Raw genomic sequence first — 21023 nt, 5'->3', positions numbered from 1 at the left:
TTATTCACTCTGACCCAGCTCCATATCCGTATCTCTGCTTCGATATTTCAGTGATTAGATGCTCAGCAGCAGGAGGGAACAGAGGTGCATTAAATCCAGGTAGTTTCCAGGCCAAAGCTCTACGTGCTCAGCATGGCAGGTTGTGATACGAATCATATATACAGGGCTCATTTGGGCACACAGCCCATTCTTACTCTTAGAATACATGTCTGGAAACCTGGTTTCTCAGTATGTATGCTTCTTCCCCGACTTGGCCTTTAACATAGCCCCTTAGCAATGAAGAACAACCCAGTTTCTCACCTGAACAGCTCTGAATGGTTGGTGAATTTGGGAACTTATAGCCCAGTATATTTATTATATTATTAACTAGAGCCTTTACAAAATCTTATCCTGTATCTATATCATGGTGAGAAAATAATCCATAGTTCTTAAAGTCTATGATAGATTCTCCCAAGCTGGGAAACATTCTGCAGCAGAATCTTGTTGGTGACTTACACTTACACACTTACAAGACTATTAAGTCTTTTCATGTTAATATCCTAACAACAGCCGTGATCAAGCCAAGTGATTGCTTCTGGGTTAATGTAGCCAAATGAATTTCATGGCTTGGTGGACAACTAAACCTGGTTGTCCAGTTGTCCAAATTCAGGGATAATTCTAGCTCAGCAAAGCTTTTTTTCCTAGGAAATCAGGACAGCTGGCAGTGTCAGGTTCCTGTGTAGGGTAGAAGTTGGAAAAATACCAACTAGAGTTGAGAGTGTATACCTATTTAGGTCAGTTTATTTCAATGCTGCTGAAAAGCTGGTCATCTGAGAAATCCAGTGCTGAGGCAGAATGAACCGAGACTTAATGGATCCACCTGACAAACATTCTCATATTCAGTGAGAGAAAAATATCTCTGAGGATGTGGTGACGGCACAAACTACAATGAAAATCATGAAAACCCTTCATGTGAGCAGTTTAGTTTTGTTATGCATTCTACGAATATCTGCAAAAACCAGCAGTTTTTAAAGGCCCAGTTTTCTGTACATTCTTTGAATATAGAATCATTGCCCTCTCCATCAGGAAAGCAAACATGGCCAACTTGTAGCCATCTGGACATTATAGGATTGCAATCTGAACATTCCTGAACCACATCCTTAGTCCATTTTTTTTTAACTTCAAGTATTTTGATTTGCAATGTGCACTTTGCAGCTTCTCATTGCACAATTATTAAAATATGTATCTCTTCCTATCAGGAACCAGTAATGCTGAATATTACAGTTACTGATGAAGTTAGGGTTGATGGGAGTTGCAGACCAACATGACCTGGAGAGGAACACTCTTATCTACCCTTACCATAAGGATAAGTTCATTCTACAGTCTGTGTGAATTTGATCACCTCATTAGTATATGTATAGATCCTGTACAATTTATGTTGAGACCTACTGAATATGTATATCTTACTCATGTGTAGTCTTACCTACTGAAAGTCTTCCTCAACTATTAATTTAAATGATTATTTATTTAGTATGTAAGCCCTCCACCAGCTTACTACATATCCCATTAGGCATGGGGCTTCTGTGAGCTGTCAGACAGAAGATATGAGGAAAGCTGCAGTGGATGGATTTCTGCAATCCCACCATGACAAAACAGAAAATTGGCTGTTTTCAAATACATACAGGTAATATTTGTATTAAAACTCTTAAATACTGCTACTATGATGTTGTCTGTGCAGCCTACCCTGCAATAGCATGAGAAGATTAATATTATCTGGCAAAAGAAAAAAAAAGAATTACAAATGCCAAAAGAAAACTGAAGACATTCATCAATTCCAGTCCAGCGAGTAGGCCACCAGAAAAGGTTGCACTAGCATGTAGGATCCAAGAAACCCATACTAACATATAACCACTTCTGCATTTACATTAACCACCTCATTTGACAGTGGCAGGAGGCAGTGGTCCACTTCGCCACAAGGCGTGAGGAATCCAGCAGCCGACGCCTTGCATCGCCTGCATCACCCACCTCACTGAGAGGGCAAACTCATGGGGGAAGCATGGAATGAGCATGATGCACACAGCTTCCCCCCCCCCCCCAATAAATTGGGCAACATGGGAAGCCTCCCATGTTGCTAGGGTGGCAGCGGCATGCCGGTTCCGTCCGTCTACACCCATGCAGCCATCTTGATGTCGCTTGATGGGAGCCAACCAGCTCCGTGGGTGACCCTGAATCTAGGTTTGTTTGATGAGGGAGTAAGAAGGCCATGTGGTAAATTCAATAGAAATATATGTAAGATACAGTGGATCTGTCCTATTCAGACTCATGATTCATGGATCCAACTGTACATTTGAATTCTTTGTGGGGATATGTCAAGGTTTAGATGGTAAGCCCCTATGAACAATGACATAGGATAGAATGGCAGCAGAAAACCCCAGCCACCACCACAATGCATTCTTTGGGCTCCCCTGATCTGATGAGTCCTCTAGCCACCCACCTTTGCCTTCCTCATTGGCACAGTCATCAAAAGCTGCAGAAGCTTGAAGAACTTGGCATGTCTGGTGGCTAGGACTTGCCACCACATCCATTGCTACTCTGTGCCATTCTTTATAGAGACTGAAGCATGCACATTTTTGGTATCTGTAGGACCTCCTAGAACCAATCCTCATGGATATCACTGTACTACATATGGACAGAAAAAATAAAGTACACAAATACAGAATGGATGACATCAGACTTGACATGTGAAAATGATCTAGGGATGTTAAGCTAAACATGAATCAACAGTGTGATGTGGTAACCAAAATTTGTCACTGAAATTCTAGGCTACATCAACAGGAGTACTGCCAAGATAAGGGAAAGTATTCAGCTATACCAGTGGTTCTCAACTTGTGGGTCCCCAGATGTTTTGACCTTCAACACCCAGAAATCCTAACAGCTGGTAAACTGGCTGGGATTCTGGGAGTTGTAGACCAAAACACCTGGGGACCCACAGGTTGAGAACCACTGAGCTATACTCAGCTTTGATTAGGCTCCACCTGGAATCCTGTGTGCATTTGTGGGCATCACAGTTTAAGAAGTATGTTGACAATTTACATTATGTTCTCAAGATGGAGACTAAGATGATAAAAGTTGGGTCAGGAAACAAAGTCCTATGGGGTATGACTGGAGGGAACCCTACGTGTTTAACCTGGAAAAGACAGAGCTAATAAATATCTGAGGGGATATCATGTAGATCATGGATCAAGCTGCTGCTCTAGAAACTTTGACACAAACCAATGAAAATCTTCAACAAGAGATGAAGTACAGAGAAGTGTACATGTGTTAGTTAAATGAAAAATAACCAGCACACCCCCCCCCCCCCACACACACACACACAAAACTGGTGGGCTAAATGAGCTTTTCTTTTTCTTTTGGTGAGTGTGCTCCTTTCATAGGCAAGAAAGCTTATAGCAGTGGTTCTCAGCCTGTGGGTCCCCAGATGTCTTGGCCTTCAACTCCCAGAAATCCTAATAGCTGGTAAACTGGATGGGATTTCTGGGAGTTGTAGGCCAAAACACCTGGGGATCCACAGGTTGAGAATCACTGGCCTATAACAACAGATATACCATGAAAACAGCTGGTTATTTTGCTCCAATAGCAGTAATTGGAAACTTTAAAAAGGGAAAGGAAGTCTTTACACAAAGTTAGAAAATCAGGGTGAAAATGCATAGGATTGCCTTTCTATTGGTTCTCAAGCTTTGGTCCTTTAGAAGTTTTCAACTTCATCGCCCAGATGTTTGTTTCCTTAAGACTTCTATACCCACATAGATCACAAACTAAGCTCTAGTACAAACTATTTGACTTACTTTTCATCAAACATATATAATTAATCAAACTGTAAAGCATACTATGAGTTCATATGAATTTCATTTCTAATCATCCTATTTGCCAACTCAAATTGAATGCCAAATTAATTGAATTCCTAATTGATATGTGAGAAATTGTTTTTGCTATTCTTGTGTGCCTTCAAGTCACTTCCAACTTATGGCAACCTTAAGATGAACCTATCTTGGGATTTTCTTGGCATGTTTACCCTGCCAGCCCCTGAGACTGAAAGAAGTTACAGTCATGGCTACTATGAAAAATGAAGATGTGCTTCCTCAAATTACTGCCTAGAGGAAATAATTGTACAACTAGAGGTGAGTGGTGGCAAATATTTCTAGCTGTGAAGAGAACCTACTAAAGGGAACAACATAAAAATTCAACAGGATAATGATAATAATACCATTACAAAATATAAAGCAGCAGTGATTTTATTGTTTGCCTCATTACACTCTTCTTTTCCCATCCCTTATCAGTTTAGGTGCATGCTGTAACAATGTTAAAATCACAAGAATATAAAACGCTTCTCATTCTGGGGTACGATTGCCCTGATGTGTGCCCTCCCATGAGGAATACTTTCTGACCAGACCTAGAAGAGCATCATGAGTTTGGTGGATTGTGCCGTTGTGGTGGATTCAAATGACCTAAAGCCACACAAAGTCACTAAATATGAAGATGCTTTAATTTATAGTTTCCAACCATTGGTTTCAGAAAAACTTTAGTGCATATCAGCCAAAGAGAAATGCACACTGGAAAATTTACGCCTTTTGGACTACCAAGAATCTCCTAAGCAGCATAATAAGCAGCCATTTAATGATTTAATAATCCATTACAGTAACTTTTCAAAATGCTGAACACACTGTCTCCTCCTCCAAACCTCTGAGCAGCAAAGAAGGAGCTTTAAATTTGGGTTGCGGACTGTTTGGCTATCGTTGTCCACCTCTCCATGAGGGCACACATCATGCAGTAAGCTTTGAACTGGCTACCACAGAATCCTCCATCATTTGAACTAATTACTATAACATGCAACACAAGCTGGAAAAAAAATTCTGTAGTACATACAAAATACAGTAAAATGCACTTTTCACAATTTAATAAATATTTTTTTATATTTTTGCCCTGGGGTAAAAGTCACCCACTATCTTTAGAAAAATAGAAACAAGTGAATGTTCTTTTTAATTCCAGTCTGACACAATGTTTTCTGTAAGCGAATGAATAAAAACAGCTAATCAATGCTCTTTAATGATGGAATAATTGGCCCACTGCAAATTTAAGAACTGCAATGAGTTCAAGTGCTCTCTCTTTCTTTCTTTGCGTTTTGCATATCTGTGTCACAAAAGCTGTCATGGCATAATAAGTTTGCTGTGCTGTCCAAAATGAGGAACATGATTTATTGGTGGCTTCCATTCCCAGTTTGCAAACCATCATCAAACTGCGCTTCATAATTCAAATTTGAAAGCAGCATTTAAAGCAGTTTGATATTTCATGGAAAATGAAGAGTTAAGAAACTAGAAGCAGTGAGTTAACAACTTAGGAAAAGGAGTAATTCTTTTGATCCTCCCTAGCTATTCCCAGTTCTTTTTTTTTCCTGAAAACATTATGTTATCCCCATCTCAATTTCCTATCTTATCCACAAAATGAAAGCAGACTTTGGTGTGGTGATCCTGGGCCACTGACAGTCCAGACCAGTGTTTCTCAACCTTCTAAATGCCACAACTCCTTAATACAGTTCCTCATGTTGTGATGACGCCCAACTATAAAATTATTTTTGTTGCTACTTCATAACTGTAATTTTGCTACTGTTATGAATTGTAATGTAAATATTCAATATGCAGGATGTATTTTCATTCACTGGACCAAAATTGGCACAAATACCCAATACGCCCAAATTTGAATACTGGTGGGGTTGGGGGTGATTGATTTTGTCATTTGGGAGTTGTAGTTGCTGGGATATATCATTCACCTACAAAGAGCATTCTGAACCCCACCAACGATAGAACCAGGCCACACAGAAGCCTCATGCCTTGAAGGGACTCGCTGGCACAAGCTTCCCTCCAGCTGCACACACTCTCCCTCGCCTGCATATGCGCTCCATGCTGCCATGCGCCAGGCACGCCTGCTCTCCCCTCCCTGCTTGGAGTCTCATAAACAGCCCTCCCCTTGGCTGAGAGGTCGGCCAATCACAGTGGAGGAGGGCTTTTGATGGAAGGATTTGCCGTCTGTTTCCAAAAAGGAAGAGAAGGACAAGTGGAGAGATCTTCAGCCTTCTCTGCCAAAGCGGTTCCTAAGACCATCAGAAATATGTGTTTTCTGATGATATTTGGCGACCTCTCTGAAACAGCCTTGCAACCCTCCCAGAGGTCCCGACTCCCAGTTTGAGAAACACTACTGCAGACTTCTCTGGATTTCAACTTGCTGAAACCTCAACCTGCAAGACCAGTTGCACGGCATATTGACAGCTGAAGTCCAAAGCATCTGGAAGTCAATGGCTGATAACTATATCACTGGAGAAAAGGCAGGAAGAATAGAAAAGAGAGTGTGTGCATCATTGCATGCTCCCAACTTTTAAAAAAACATGGATTTTATGAACTAGGTCACTGAGCTGAACTGGAAATATCAAAAGGCTGTTTATCACGCTTTGGCCTTTCTCATAAATCAGTGCATCCTAAGTAAGGATTCACAAAATGCCTCCAAAATTCAACAAATGTCAGGTCAAAACTCAGCTGCTACAGGAAGAAAATCAAAAGGCTGAGACCACATTCCAGGCAGATTCTAAGTCTCATTGGATTGAAGGGGGGACTTAATTTCAGCTGCTTCATGCTCAAAATTAGTTTTGAAAAATGAGCAGGGTAAGGATTAACTATATCCCTTGCTTAAAAATAATTTCAAATCTTTCTTCAATAAATCCAGTTCTACAAAACATGAGCCGCTTAATTTTCCTCCTAAAAGCGGATCATATTTCAGCGGTAACAAGTATGTTCATTTATTAGTTTAAAAAATCATTTTGCCGACATAAATTAATCTGTATATTCAAAAGTCATTTAGGGAAGAAAAAAACAGACACTTTATGGTACTTCCATAAAAACAGCTAAATAAAAGTGCTGCTAAACAAAAAGATGACACTTTTAGAAAAATTAAATGTTTCAAAAGCCAAACTTTCAACTCTACTATACATACACACTCTTTTATTATATACAGAAATATCCCTGATCTTCTAGAGGCAATTTCCACAGAGGCTGAAATATGCTTTCACACAGCAAAATATTGTCCTCCGTTGCTCCAAACCAGAAATCAGTTTGGCCCCAACCTGTGGACTGTGTGCGTATTCACAAGAAGAATATAAATCCCTACCTATGCCCTCGATGTTGCAGTACACGGACAAAACCGTTTTTCAGTGGATCGGTTTGCATTCAACTGTACAGGTGGGCAAAGTGAAATGCACAGATTTCCGCTGAACTGTGCATGCATACAATTCGTTGTGCACAATGCCAGTAGTGGTAACCCTTGCTGGTGAATCTTCTCCTCACTCTATCTATGACTGCTGTGCCATGCATACATTACAAATTGTAATGTGTTTTTTTCCCCCAAATCCTGAGAATCCCAAAGTTCTAGCCTTTGTGGTTGTGATGATTAACCTGAAAATGAAATTTTCTCCCAATAGGTCAGAGAAAAGAAGGCAATTATTGGTTTTCTTTCGGTAAGATATCCTCGTTTTCTCACCTTATGGCTTTTGGAACGTTTTGAGGTGGAAATTTTCCGAACAGCAATTACGAACTGCAGAACAATACCAGAGTGCAACTCTTTCAACAGAGATGGCTTTCCAGCTACCATTTCTCCCAAAAGATATACATGTCACTTAAATTGCACATAACTGACAGACACTGAATCATTTCAGTGCTGAACAACTTACCCATCCTAGAATGGTTATAACATCAAAAGTTCAGATAGAATTGGACAGCACAAAAACCACATCCTATGTGGGTGGGTTTAATGAAAATGTCTAACGTTAAAAGATTGTGAACCCTGTTCTGCGATGATCAGGATTCTACATAATTTATATAGTCTCATGGAGAGCTCATTTGCTCCCAGAGTGCGAAACAATATATTCTTAATATTAAATCTATACTTTAGAATCGTAAAAATCATGACATTTTTAAGGGGAAATGTGTCCTTCCTTATATCTTCAAACTTCACTGTTCCTCCTTAAGTCTTCATCCATTATCCATTTACTTCCTAATACAGCTGACGTCGAATGATAGACTCAGAGACCTGAACAATGACTCAACACCCAGTTTTCAGGATGGCTGGTCACTCTACAGTTCTTCCATTTCAAAGTGTGTGTTAAAGCTGTTGGCCATGGCAGTGTGCTCGAAGATCCTTGTTAAGCTGGGCTTTAGCAGCTCCACTGAATGACACGACAGATGCTGCGCGGGGTCGTTCTTCAAGGACAGCATTTGGTCTGTACCTGGGTCTCGTCGGTCATAATACAGCGCCCACAGCAAAGTAATAGTGAGGATCATGGCCAAAATCTGAGTCACCCCGATGGAGATCCCAAGAAATCGGAGCACCTGCAGTTGCTTAGTTCCTCTCAGGAAGGTGTACATCTTTTTGCCACAGCCCTGAGGAGCAAGTGAGAGAGAGAAGTGTCAACCAGCTTGAGAATAATCAGGAATTTTAATAATAATAATAATAATAATAATAATAATAATAATAATAATTTTTATTTGTACTCCGCCACCACCTCCACAAAGGGATTTGGAGCAGCTCACAGAAGCACTCCAAGTGCCACATGCAGACAACAATGCATAAATATAAATACAATGACATAGGTATAATCAACAGTGCATAAAAATCTCATTCATAAAATGATAAAAAATTGAAAATTATAAAATTCCTAAAACACAGTGAAACCTGCCGGCTGGCTATCTATCATAATAATCAATCAAAGTATGGGCCAGTGCTATTAATGATTCATCACATTGGCCATGGATTACTCAGGATCAAAGGCTTGTCTGAAAAGCCATGTTTTTAAACTCACCCAAATGGCCTGAAGAGAGGGAACTAATCTAATTTCTTTAGGGAGGGCATTCCAAAATGCCCTCTCTCTCGTCCCCAACCGTGCTTGAGACAGTGGTGGGACCAAAAGAAGGGCCTCACCAGCAGATCATAGAAGGAGTTGCAGTTTCGAAGATAGCTTGGACCTGAAGTGTATAGGGCTTTATAGGTAATTACCTGCACTTTGAATTAGGCCAGGAAAATTATCAGGAGTCAGTTGAGCTGCTTTAAAAGAGGGGTGATATGCTCCCTAAAACTTTCCCCAGTTAATATCTGGTTGCTGCTCTTTGCACTAGCTGCAGTTTCCAAGATGTCTTCAAAGGCAGCCCCATGTAGAGTGCATATAGTTAATTTTGGGTGTAACAATAGTCCATTCTGGATGTAACTAAGGTGTGGACCACTGAAGGAGCTAAAGTTCAAAACATCTAGTGCAGTGCTTCTTAAACTTTGTCCACTTGTGACCCCTTTTTGCTTGAGAATTTTGTATATAATCCCGGGTATACAGATATATGTAACAGGTTTAAAAATCAAAGACTTAATGATAATAAATCAGCATTTGCAAGACTTGCTAAACAAAATTGTTTTCTTTTTTATTAAGTACAGCGGACGCATTTTCTGCAGACCCCACTGTAAACACTGTATGTAAATGTCTAAAATAGCCACTAGGTGGAGTTCAGAAACCTTGAATTGTTGCCAAATTTTGTGCCACCAACACTAAGCTAAGAGGACCCCATTTGAGATTCGGACCCATGGTTTAAGAAGTAGTGATCTAGGGAGTCAGAGTTTTGGAGTCACCGTTTTTGAATAATCCCATATCTAGCCATTTGCTGATGGGAAGAGAGGTTTAGAAATGCATGTATATACACTATTTCAGTTCTCAGTGTCCATGTCATTTATTTCAATGGTGAGATCAGAAATGTGTGAGGTTAATGTGAACAGCTGAATCCATGAATAGAAAAACACAAATTTTCAAATTCACAAAAGAAAAAGTTACAGTCAACAATAGTTACTTATCATGATAGGTACCTCACTCCAAGCTACCAGTTGTTGGCCATGGTGGTCCATGCTCTGGTTACATCCCGTATAGACTACTGCAATGCTCTCTACTTGGAGTTGCCTTTGAAGACTGTTCAGAAGCTTCAAATGGTCCAACGGGCAGCAGTCAGGTTACTAACGGGGGCGGCACTCAGGAAGCGCACTACTACTCTGTTGCGTCAGCTCCACTGGCTGCCAATTTGCTACTGGGCACAATTCGAAGTGCTGGCTTGAGCCTATAAAGCCCTAAACAGTTCCGGTCCAGCTTACCTGTCCGAACGTATCTCTCCTTATGAACCATCTAGGAGCTTAAGATCATCTGGGAAGGCCCTGCTCTCGATCCTGCCTGTATCGCAAATGCGATTGGCGGGGACAAGGGACACAGCCTTCTCAGTGGTAGCCCCCCGGCTATGGAACTCTCTTCCCAGGAATATTAAATCATCCCCCTCCCTCCTGATTTTCCGGAAAAAAAGGTAAAAACTTAGCTCTTTGAGCAAACTTTCAAGAATGCAGCAGAATAGATAACATGAAACTATGAATGATGAACATGGAATGGCCAGACGATGTTACTGGAAAACGATTTTAACAAGATTACATCAGCGACTACATATCTTAATGGTTTTTATATATGTTTTTATACTGTTATGTTGACTGTTTTTAATCACACTTTATGAATGCATGGCATCGAATCGTGCCAATCTGTAACTTGCCTTGAGTCGCTGTATGGTTGAGAAAAGCGGGCTATAAATGTAGCAAATAAATAAATAAATAAATAAATAAATAAATAAGTTATAGATGTTCTGGCCTTCACGTGGGACTGAAGATGTTGGCCTAGAAAGGCTGACCCAAAAGGGTCGTCTTATGCAGAGAAGAATGATTTTATCTTTGGTATAAAGGGTGACCATTTTCCTAAAAACCAAGTCCAAAAAGTCATCACCATCACCTATTTTCTTCCCTTCCCTTGTGCAGATCTGGACAAAAAAAATTAATTTGGTCTACAATGCCAGGAATCCCTTGGCCACATTGGTTGGGGCTTTCATGGAGCAATAGCCCCAAAATGTAACTTTTTCAAGCTTTCTTCAGTGTCATTAAGAGTAAAGGAGTCTGAGAAGACGTTTTAGGGTACAACTGTGTGGCACAAGGTAAGATGGACACATGCCTACAATTCCTCAAAGCAACCTGTCCTGAACTATCTTACCTCCTGGTAAAGGTCGCTCAGGTCCTCATGGTGGGCCTGTTTGGAGCATCCTGGAAATTCTCTAACACAACAGGAATCAGGAGGCCAATCCAACTCCGTCATTTCCAACCAGTCCGTGAAGTACACCACTCCACAGCACTTAAACTGCAAAAGAATAATTACCCCTAAGTGTAAAGTTCAATAAGAAAGAGACAAAGAATACAACCAGGTTTCTTTCCAACCTGAACAGCCACGAACAGCCACACACGCATACACATTCCCAGAGGCCAATATCATTGGGCATATGCTACAAAACCTGGAACACTTAGTTTTCTGCATGACAAGTATCAGAGTCCCCTGGTTATGCCGCTTGGGGGACTCTGAGACTTGTGGAATCCATAATATTAACATTTCAAGGTTTTGCTGAATGCACACTGTTTTTTGAAAAGTGTGATATTGAAATGCATAAATAATTTACTGAGCTGGCCCAGCTGCTCTCTACAATTCGGAAAAATCCAAGTGAGTTTACTCCCAGAGTATGTTCGGTGGTCTGCAGTCATTAACACCCCTTCTCCCGGCTTCGGTTTCTATTCCCTGTCACTGATCCTGGGTGAACATACCTCTTAACTGAAGCCGAATTTAGGAAATCAGAAACATCTGTGTAAATCCATAGTCCGCTCCCCCCTCCCCAAAATGGCAATTTTTAAAGCATTATTTTCCAAACAAAATATGTTTCTGCAGAATAAAAGAAATAGGCACTCATTTCTTTAGTATGGCTCCTAATACAGTCAATAACCAAAGTGGAGAAAAATATTTAGCATCATGTTCAAATTGGGACACACACCAAATGAAAAGCATTATTTTCTAACTGAGTTGCCTCAAATGTTGCCTCTGGTCAGTGATATAGTTCACAAGTACAGTAGGCTTTCAGTATCCATGGGGTCTTGGTTCCAGAACACACACACACACACACAAACAAACAAACACACACAGGATACCAAAATCCGTGGATGCTCATATCCCACTGTATATAATGGCAGAATAAAATGATGTCCCTTACATAAAATGGCGAACAACTCAAATGAAAGCCAGGGAGAGCCTGAGGATTTGTGAAATGGCAGGAAGCTATAGCAGTGTAAGCCTACACTCATCAATATAGTGCTTGGTGCACAGCAAAATCAAAGTATGCTTTTTGGAATTTTTTGTATATTAAAGGTAAAGGTTTTCCCCTGACATTAAGTCCAGTCGTGTCCAACAATGAGGGTTGGTGGTCATCTCCATTACTAAGGCGAAGAGCCGGTGTTGTCCATAGACACCTCCAGGGTCATGTCGCCAGCATGACTACATGGAGCGATATATAATATATATATATACACACACACACACACACACACACACACACACACACACACACGGGGGATTCATGGATATGGAAAGCTGATGCTATCTCCATAACAAAAGTTTACATTTGCATATCTGGCAAGGGGATATTGTTGGGCTTTTCCCTTAATTTAAAGAAATTGGAACAAATGGGAATGTTTATTAATAAGTGGTCATTTCTTTGGCATGCAAATCAGGCAAGAAGTATTCTACATATTGAGATTTTTTTTCTTTATTTTCTTTTAAAAAATATTTCTAGCCCTCATGGTACAAGCTGTAGTATAAAATTGGAATAATGACACATAATAATTACAAATCGGTTGCTGTGAGTTTTCTGGCCATGTTCCAGAAGCATTTTCTCCTGGTGTTTTGCCCACATCTATGGCAGGCATACTCAGAGATTGTGAGGTCTGTTGAAAACTAGGTAAGTGAGATTTATATATCTGTGGAAGGTTCAGGGTGGGAGAAAGAACTCTTGTCTGCTTGAGACAAGTGTGAATGTTGCACTTGACCACCTTGATTAGCATTAAATGACCTTGCAGCTTCAAAGCCTGACTGTTTCCTGCCTGGGGAATCCTTTGTAGGATTCCCCCAGGAACATGAAAGGCACTGCAAATTAAGTGAACCAGAGAAGTCAGACATAGCAGAGCACCTGATGAACCAACCTGGACACAGCATATTATTTGAGAACACAGAAATGCTGGACCACTCTAACAACTACCATGTCAGACTACACAGAGAAGTCATGGAAATCCACAAACATGTGGACAATTTCAACAGAAAGGAGAAAATCATGAAAATGAACAAAATCTGGCTACCAGTATTTTAAAAAAAACCCTCTAAAATCAGGACAATAAATAAAGAAAAAAACTCAAAAACAGGGGAATTCCAGACAACAATCAATCAGGGCCAGCTGATCACCTCCCAGCAAAAAATTCCCCCAGGCAGGAAGCAGCCAGGCTTTGAAGCTGCAAGGCCATTCAATGCTAATCAAGGTGGTCAGTTGCAACATTCATGCTTGCCTCAAACAGACACAAGTTCTTTCTCCCACCCTGGACATTCCACAGATATATAAACCTAATTTGCCAAGTTTCCAACAGACCTCAGCTTCTGAAGATGCCTGCCATAGATGTGGGTGAAATGTCAGGAGAGAATGCTTCTGGAACATGGTCATACAGCCCAGAAAACTCACAGCAACCCAGTTATGAAAGTTGCTGTGAAATGAAAGCCTTTGACAACACAATCATGACGAAGTCTAGATATCAAATCCATCCGTCGATTTAAAAAAATGACATTTGCCAACACCTTAAGAAGCATTTGTACTGTGGCAAAACGTTTTAATGAGCCACAGCTGACTTTATCAGATGTAGCTTTCAGAAATACATAGATCGCTCTCACACACATACTTTTAAAAATATATGTAGAGAATGTTAGCAGAAAAGCTGCTGTGCTGCTTCCCACATTTGAGCCGATTAAGCGGAACAGAGCTTGAAGTTTGTTGCTTCTATAGTCCCATTATTTAGTGTTTCCTACAACAAATGCAAAATTATCAAAGCAGCCAGGAAATGTTTAAATAAACAGGAAATCTGTGCAAGAGTGATAGATTTCAACCAGAGCAGGACCATGACAGGCATTTAAAGTGTTCTTTTCCTGCACAAGAGCATATATCTGGAATTAATGGCAGGTACCTTATACACTTCCATGCATTCACTGTATAATACTTAATTTTTTTTAAATGGTTCTGTGTTTCTCTCTCAGCAGGGGATCAAAAATATACAAGCCGGGGCTGTTCCCATCATCATCTACAAGTAAGACATAAAAACTGGCCACTTTGCAGAACAGCAATCTATGAAACGGTACTCGAAATTGAGTGAAAATACCGCTTTGGACTTCTTCCAACTTTTCAGAATGATGCTTTCCTAAACTTTTCACTCAAGAGCTAATCTTGGGACTTTTTCATTTTGAATTCAGTTTTGAATTCATAGCTTCTTAAGCCAAAATGGAACGTTTCCACCAGGGACAATTTCAATTGTGTTGCTTTCACTTACAAGGAAAATGCACCGCTGGTATCCTTACACATGCATACATTTCCTGACACATGTGGAAAATTATTTGTCTATGGTGTAACACCTGTATTCAGCTGAAATTTATAAAAACTGTATGTGGTGCTACTGTGCATATGCACTGATTGTATGTTGCACATCCAAAGTTATGTTACAATTCCATGATGAAAATTATTCCTTCCATTTCTGAATATGAAATATATCACCCTAATGGAGCCCCCAGTGGTGCAATGGGTTAAACCCTTGTGCCGGCAGGACTGCTGACTGAAAGGTCGGTGGTTCGAATCAGGATGATATTGAGGATATCCCCCTCTGGGACAAATAACCGTATATACTCAAGTATAAGCCAACCCGAATATAAGCTGAGGCACCTAATTTTACCACAAAAAACTGGGAAAATGTATTGATTTGAGTATAAGCCGAGGGTGGGAAATGCAGTAGCCACTGGTAAATTTCAAAATAAAAATGGATACCAATAAAATTATATTAATTTAAGCATCGTTAGGGTAAATGTTTTTGAATATTTACATAAAACTGTAATTCAAGATAAGACTGTCCAACTCTGATTAAACCATTATTCTAACCTTCTTCAAAGTGAATATGCTTACATGTCCTCCAATAATAATAAATAGAGTAAAATAATAATAATAATAATAATAATAATAATAATAGAGTAAAATAATGGAATGTAATAACAGTAATAATAGAGTAAAATAATAAATGTAATAATAACAATACAGTAAAATAAAAATGTAACAATAACAATAATAAATAGAGTAAAATAAATGTAATAATAACAACAATAATAAAATAATAAATATAATAATAATAATAATAATAACAACAACTAAGTAAAATAATAAATAACATTGACTCGAGAATAAGCCAGGGGAGACTTTTTCAGCCTAAAAAAAGGACTGAAAAACTAGGCTTATACTCGAGTATATACAGTATTGTGTTTTCCTTCATTGCACATGCAGCAGGGAGTTCCACAGGTTGCTGGTAATAAAATGATGAAATTGTGCAGAATCACGGGATCAGAGAGGCCCAGCAGCTGACTCAGATAACAACTATTTCCCTTCTACTAGTTATATTGTTTCAGACTCCAATAAACTAGGAGCAGGCTGTGGCGCAGCTAGTTAGTAGCCAGCTGCATTAAATCACTCCTGACCGAGAGGTCATGAGTTCGAAGCCAGCCCGGGTCAAAGTGAGTTCCTGACCATTAATAGTCTAGCTTGCTGTTGAAGCCCAAAAAGATAGTTGCATCGATTAAGTAGGAAATTTAGGTACTGTTTTATGCAGAGAGGCTAATTTAACTAATTTACAACACCAGAAAACCTTCCAGCAGTGTGCGTAAGAATGAAGAACTACTCTATCAAGGACTCAGTGTCATAAGTGGACAGTGAAGCGACAGCTCCTCCTGTGGCCGGAATCGAGCATACCCTGATGAATCTGGAAAGCTGGAATGTTAAATTGCCTCTGTGTCAGTCTATATATGTTGTATGCCTAATGTTTGACATGTATATGTGAATTGTAATCCCCCATTATTTCTCTGAAGGGTGAAAAGGGCGGAATATAAATACTGGAAATAAAGAAATAATCCTTATACCCTGCCTTCATGAACTTTCTTGCTGTGACTTGTTTTCTTTGACACTCACACATTCTCAGGCAATCTAAAAATCATTTGTTTCTTCTTAAGTTTAACTTGTTCAGCTTTTCAGATAATCTGACTTTGGAATTATTCTTGATCATGTGGGGCTAGATATGACAGGCTCACAGTCGTGTACTATTTTTGAATTTGTCACAATTGCAAGGCTTTGCTGATCCTGGTTACAGTTTCGTTATCTTTCAAATAGTACATATCATACCCAAAGATCTTCTTGACCAAGTGTAATTAATATACTGAATATTGCATTTCATTTACTGTTTATAGCACGTGCCATTTTGCAAACTTACCTCTCGCTGGAAGAAATTCCAGGCATGTGAAAGCCATTGATACCTAGGCAAACCGTAATTGGTCATTCTGGCTTTTAAAGTGATCATATCTGACCACTGCACAGGAACCTGAGGAAAGAACAAAATACCGCAGTAGGTACACATGCACTGAAAACACTAGAAAAAACATTCATAGAAGAACTTACCAGCAACCTAAAGAAATTGTGACAAATAGATGAGGGACAATAGAGAAGTTTATGTATGAGACATAAAAAATCACCTGTCTTCTTGATTGCTTTGAGTTTTCGGGGCTGTATGGTCATGTTCCAGAAGCGTTCTCTCTTGACGTTTCACCCACATCTATAGCAGGCATCCTGAAAGGTTGGGAGGGCTGTTGGAAACTAGGCAAGTGAGGTTTATGTATCTGTGGAATGTCCAGGGTGGGAGAAAGAACTCTTGTCTGCTTGAGGCAAGTGTGAATATTACAATTGACCTCCTTGATTAGCACTGAATGGCCTTTCAGCTTCAAATCCTGGCTGCTTTCTGCCTCATAGCCTCACAACCTCTGAGGATGCCTTCCATAGATGTGGGCGAAACGTCATGAGAGAATGTTTCTGGAACATGGCAATACAGTCCGGAAAACTCACAGCAACCCATTGATTCCAGCCATGAAATCCTTCGACAACAAAATAATGACAAATTCTAGACTGAAAAAAAAATGACATTTGCCAACACCTTAAGAAGCATATTTACTGTGGCATAACTTTTATGGGCCACAGTTGACTTTGTCAGATGCAGCTTTCACAAATACACTGATTGTTCTCACACACATACTTTAAAAAAATATATGTAGTGCTGCTGTGCTGCTTCCCACATTTGAGCGGATTAAGTGGAACAGAACTTGAAGTTTGTTGCTTCTATCGTCCTGTTCTTTAGTGTTTCCTACAACAAATGCAAACTTATCAAAGCAGCTGTGTAATGTCCAGGCTGGGAGAAAGAACACTTGTCTGTTGGAGGTAAGTATGAATGTTGCAATTGTCTGCCTTGATTAGCATTGAATGCCCTTACAGCTTCAAAGCCTGGATGATTCCTGCCTGGGAAGAATCTTTTGTTGGGATTGTTTCATGCTAGGAATGCACCTGTTTTTTAGTGTTCCTCTCTATTTACTTTCCTGATTTTAGAGTTTTTTAAATACTGGTAGACAGATTTTGTTCATTTTCATAGTTTCCTCCTTTCTGTTGAAATTGTCCACATGCTTGTGGATTTCAATGGCTTTTTACGGTGTGTTCTTGCAGTCAGATCACAATTTACAAGAACAATAAAGCTGGTAGCTTGCCTGTTGATGGGGTTCTAGGTTTTATCCTGCTCTAGTTATTGTCTGAAGTAACGTCAGCTGAGCTTTCTGTTGTGCAGAATGTATTTGTAATAACAGATTTCAGCATCTTCTAGACCTCTTTTGAAATTTATATTCAAAACCAGATTGAATTCAGTGCCACACTGACATTAAGTCATCTGCCATCACTGTCTCTGAGGCTCCATTCCTGTGAAGGCTAAATCTGGAAAATCTCTTTTTTTCGCTCTTTCACTCCAAAAATAATTACACTGTGTGAACTAAGACTTTGGACTAAGACTGAACATTCCCTGCTACGTTTTTAAAAAATAACATTAGGGTAACAACAGTTAGATTTTTAGCATTAGTTATTAAAACACTAATTTTAATCACTTGGCAAGATTTATTTAAAGGAGGTTCACCACTGCTTTCTTCTAAAGCTTGTGTGAGTTGTTGAACGCTTTCATGGCCGGAATCACTGGGATGCTATGTGTTTTCCAGGAGGAACATGCAAAAAGCAGGGGAATTCCAGACAAGAATCAATCAGGGCCAATTAACACATCCCAACAAAGGATCTCCCCAGACAGCAACGAGCCAGGCCTTGAAACTGCAATGCCATTAAATCCTAATCAAAGTGGCAAATTACAACATTCACGCGTGCCACAAGGAGACAAGATGTCATAGATGTGGGCGAAACGTCAAAAGAGAATGCTTCTGGAACACGGCCATACAGCCTGGAAAATGCACAGCAACCTAGTGTGAATTGCCCAAAGTCAACCAGTTGGTTTTTGAGATTCAATTGGACTTCCAGTGCTGGTTTCCTAGTCCATCACTTAACAATTGCACCAGACAGTGTGTCTTTTAAAAAAGGAATTTGGAATGAGAAATGTGACTGCATTGACTCGATTTTTGTCCAATAGAAAACATGATCAAAGGACACACAAACAATTATAACAATTTGTGAATTTCAAGGTCCTCCAAATGTGAAGGTCATCAGAAGTTAGGAGACAGTTTATATTTGTTGTTTTTCTGCAACAGTTATACATGCCGAGCACATTCTTTTCACAGTTGCAAAGAGGGTTTGAGCGCTGCTGAACAAGTATTTCCTTTCCAATATCATTTCCCAAAGGAGGAAAAAATGACTATTTTTAGATATACAGCTTGCTTTCTCATGGCAGAGAGCATGACCCCAATCAGTGTGTGAGTAGCAGTGTTAAGCACAATTTCCCTTCCTTCGACATAACAGTAGTTAAGACTGATTCTATTTCTGCTTGATTGTGCTTCAAACTAACAAAGAAACAGATTGAGATAATCTTTACTGTACATTCTGTATGACCGCATTTAGATTAATAATAAGAAGACCAGTCTCGTGACTTTGGGCTTTTTCTTATTCAGCTGGATGCAATTATTTCAGGGGGCGATCCCTCCCCGTTTTCCTTCTGATAAGCTGGTGGTGTCTTCAGATTGTTATGATGAAGCCATTATAATGAGGTGTTGTCATCCTTCATCCTATCCCTGCCTCTCCTTATTAGGTATGGAGCTAACAGGGAAAACATTCCACTATAGCAGGCCAGTGATAATAGCTTTTCATAAACCCGGTGGGGATGACATCCCAGCTGTTTATCATGTAAAACGGCACTAAACCTTTTGTCAAGACAGATGGTCTGACTTAAGGGTTCACCTTAATCCTTTAATGGTTTCCTAGCTATAAAAGTCCTGCTAGCTCAGCCCAACAGCCTAGTCCAGCATTCATTTCCTACAACAGGCAATCAGATGACTATAGAATCATAGAGTTGGAAGAGACCTCGTGGGCCATCCAGTCCAACCCCACACCAAGATGCAGTAAAATCGCATTCAAAGCTTCCCTGACAGGTGGCCATCCAGCCTCTGTTTAAAAGCCTCCAAAGAAGGAGCCTCCACCACACTCTGAGGCAGAGAGTTCTACTGCTGAACAGCTCTCACAATCAGGAAGTTCTTCCTAAAGTTCAGATGTAATCTCCTTTCTTGTAGTTTGAAGACATCGTTCCACATCCTAGTCTACAGGGCAACAGAAAACAAGCTTGCTCCCTCCTCCCTATGACTTCTCCTCACATATTTTTATATGGCTATCATGTCTCCTCTCAGCCTTCTTTTCTTCAGGCTAAACATGCCGAGCTCTTTAAGCTGCTCCTCGTAGGGCTTGTTCTCCAGACCCTTGATCATTTCAGTCTCCCTCCTCTGGACACATTCCAGCTTATCAACATCTCTCTTCAATTGTGGTGCTCAGAATTGGACACAGTATTTCAGGTGTGGTCTAACCAAGGCATCTGGAGAGGATCTTGATAGTAATACTTAAACTTTATTTATATACTGCTCCATCTCCCCCCGAGGGGATTCAGAGCGGTTCCCAGGTAACAACACAAAACATACAAAGTAAAAAAACAACATAACCATAAGATTAACAAAACAAAATATAAGCATAAAAATTGTCACCATAACACATATATTAAAAGAATCCTGCCTGTTCAAGGAAATTAAATTTTTTTAAAAGGTTGGGCCAAGATTTGTGCAAGCCCAAAAATTCTAGAGGCCTCGGGAATTAAGTGCAATGCTATGGCAGGCAGCAATAATATTAGGTATGGGTCTGTGGCTGTTCATTCCGGGGCTGATTAGAGGAAATGATCCGGGTAATAGGAAGAATAAGGCTGTCTTCGACAATGTGTAGGGCTGAGTTAGAACTGGTCATTTTCAAAGGCTTGTTGAAACCACCAGGTCTTCAAGTTCTTACGAAAGGAGGGGAAGGGTGGGGACTGTCTTATTTCCCTTGGTAGGGCATTCCAGAGGCGGGAGGCCACCACTGAGAATTCCCTCTCTCTCGTCCCCACCAACCGCACTTGAGATGATAGTGGGACCAAGAGGAGGGCCTCCCTGGAAGATCTTAGAGTTTGTGCCGGTTCATAGAAGGAGATGTGATCACGGCGATAGGCAGGGCCCGAACTGTTTAGCCACCGCAAACACGATTGGTGGGGACGAGGGACAGGGCCTTCTCAGCAGTGCCCCCCCCCCCCCATCTGTGAAACTCTCTCCCCAGGGACATCAGACTGAAAATATTAGTGTTTTCATATATATGTGTTTGTCTGTGTGTATGGTAAAGGTTTTCCGTTGACATTAAGTCCAGTCCAAGGTTATGTGGTCGGCATGACTACATGGAATGCTGTTAATGCCCTGC

General features: G+C 40.2%; 1 protein-coding gene across 1 annotated transcript in view; it reads right to left on the bottom strand.

Annotated features, from left to right (window-relative positions):
• Positions 1-4255: 4255 nt before the first annotated feature.
• Positions 4256-21023, bottom strand: part of TSPAN12 (tetraspanin 12) — a 102098-nt gene continuing 85330 nt past the window's right edge. The window contains exons 6-8 of the mRNA XM_060777710.2: positions 16507-16614; positions 11129-11272; positions 4256-8459 (exon numbers count right to left, since the gene is read on the bottom strand). Of these exons, the coding sequence (XP_060633693.1) occupies positions 8154-8459; positions 11129-11272; positions 16507-16614 (558 nt within the window). The 3' untranslated portion in view covers positions 4256-8153. The remainder of the gene's footprint in view (positions 8460-11128; positions 11273-16506; positions 16615-21023) is intronic.

The sequence above is a fragment of the Anolis sagrei genome, chromosome 5 (assembly GCF_037176765.1).
Source record: "Anolis sagrei isolate rAnoSag1 chromosome 5, rAnoSag1.mat, whole genome shotgun sequence".
In the NCBI taxonomy this organism is placed as follows: domain Eukaryota; kingdom Metazoa; phylum Chordata; class Lepidosauria; order Squamata; family Dactyloidae; genus Anolis; species Anolis sagrei.
This window is presented reverse-complemented; position numbering and strand designations above follow the sequence as displayed.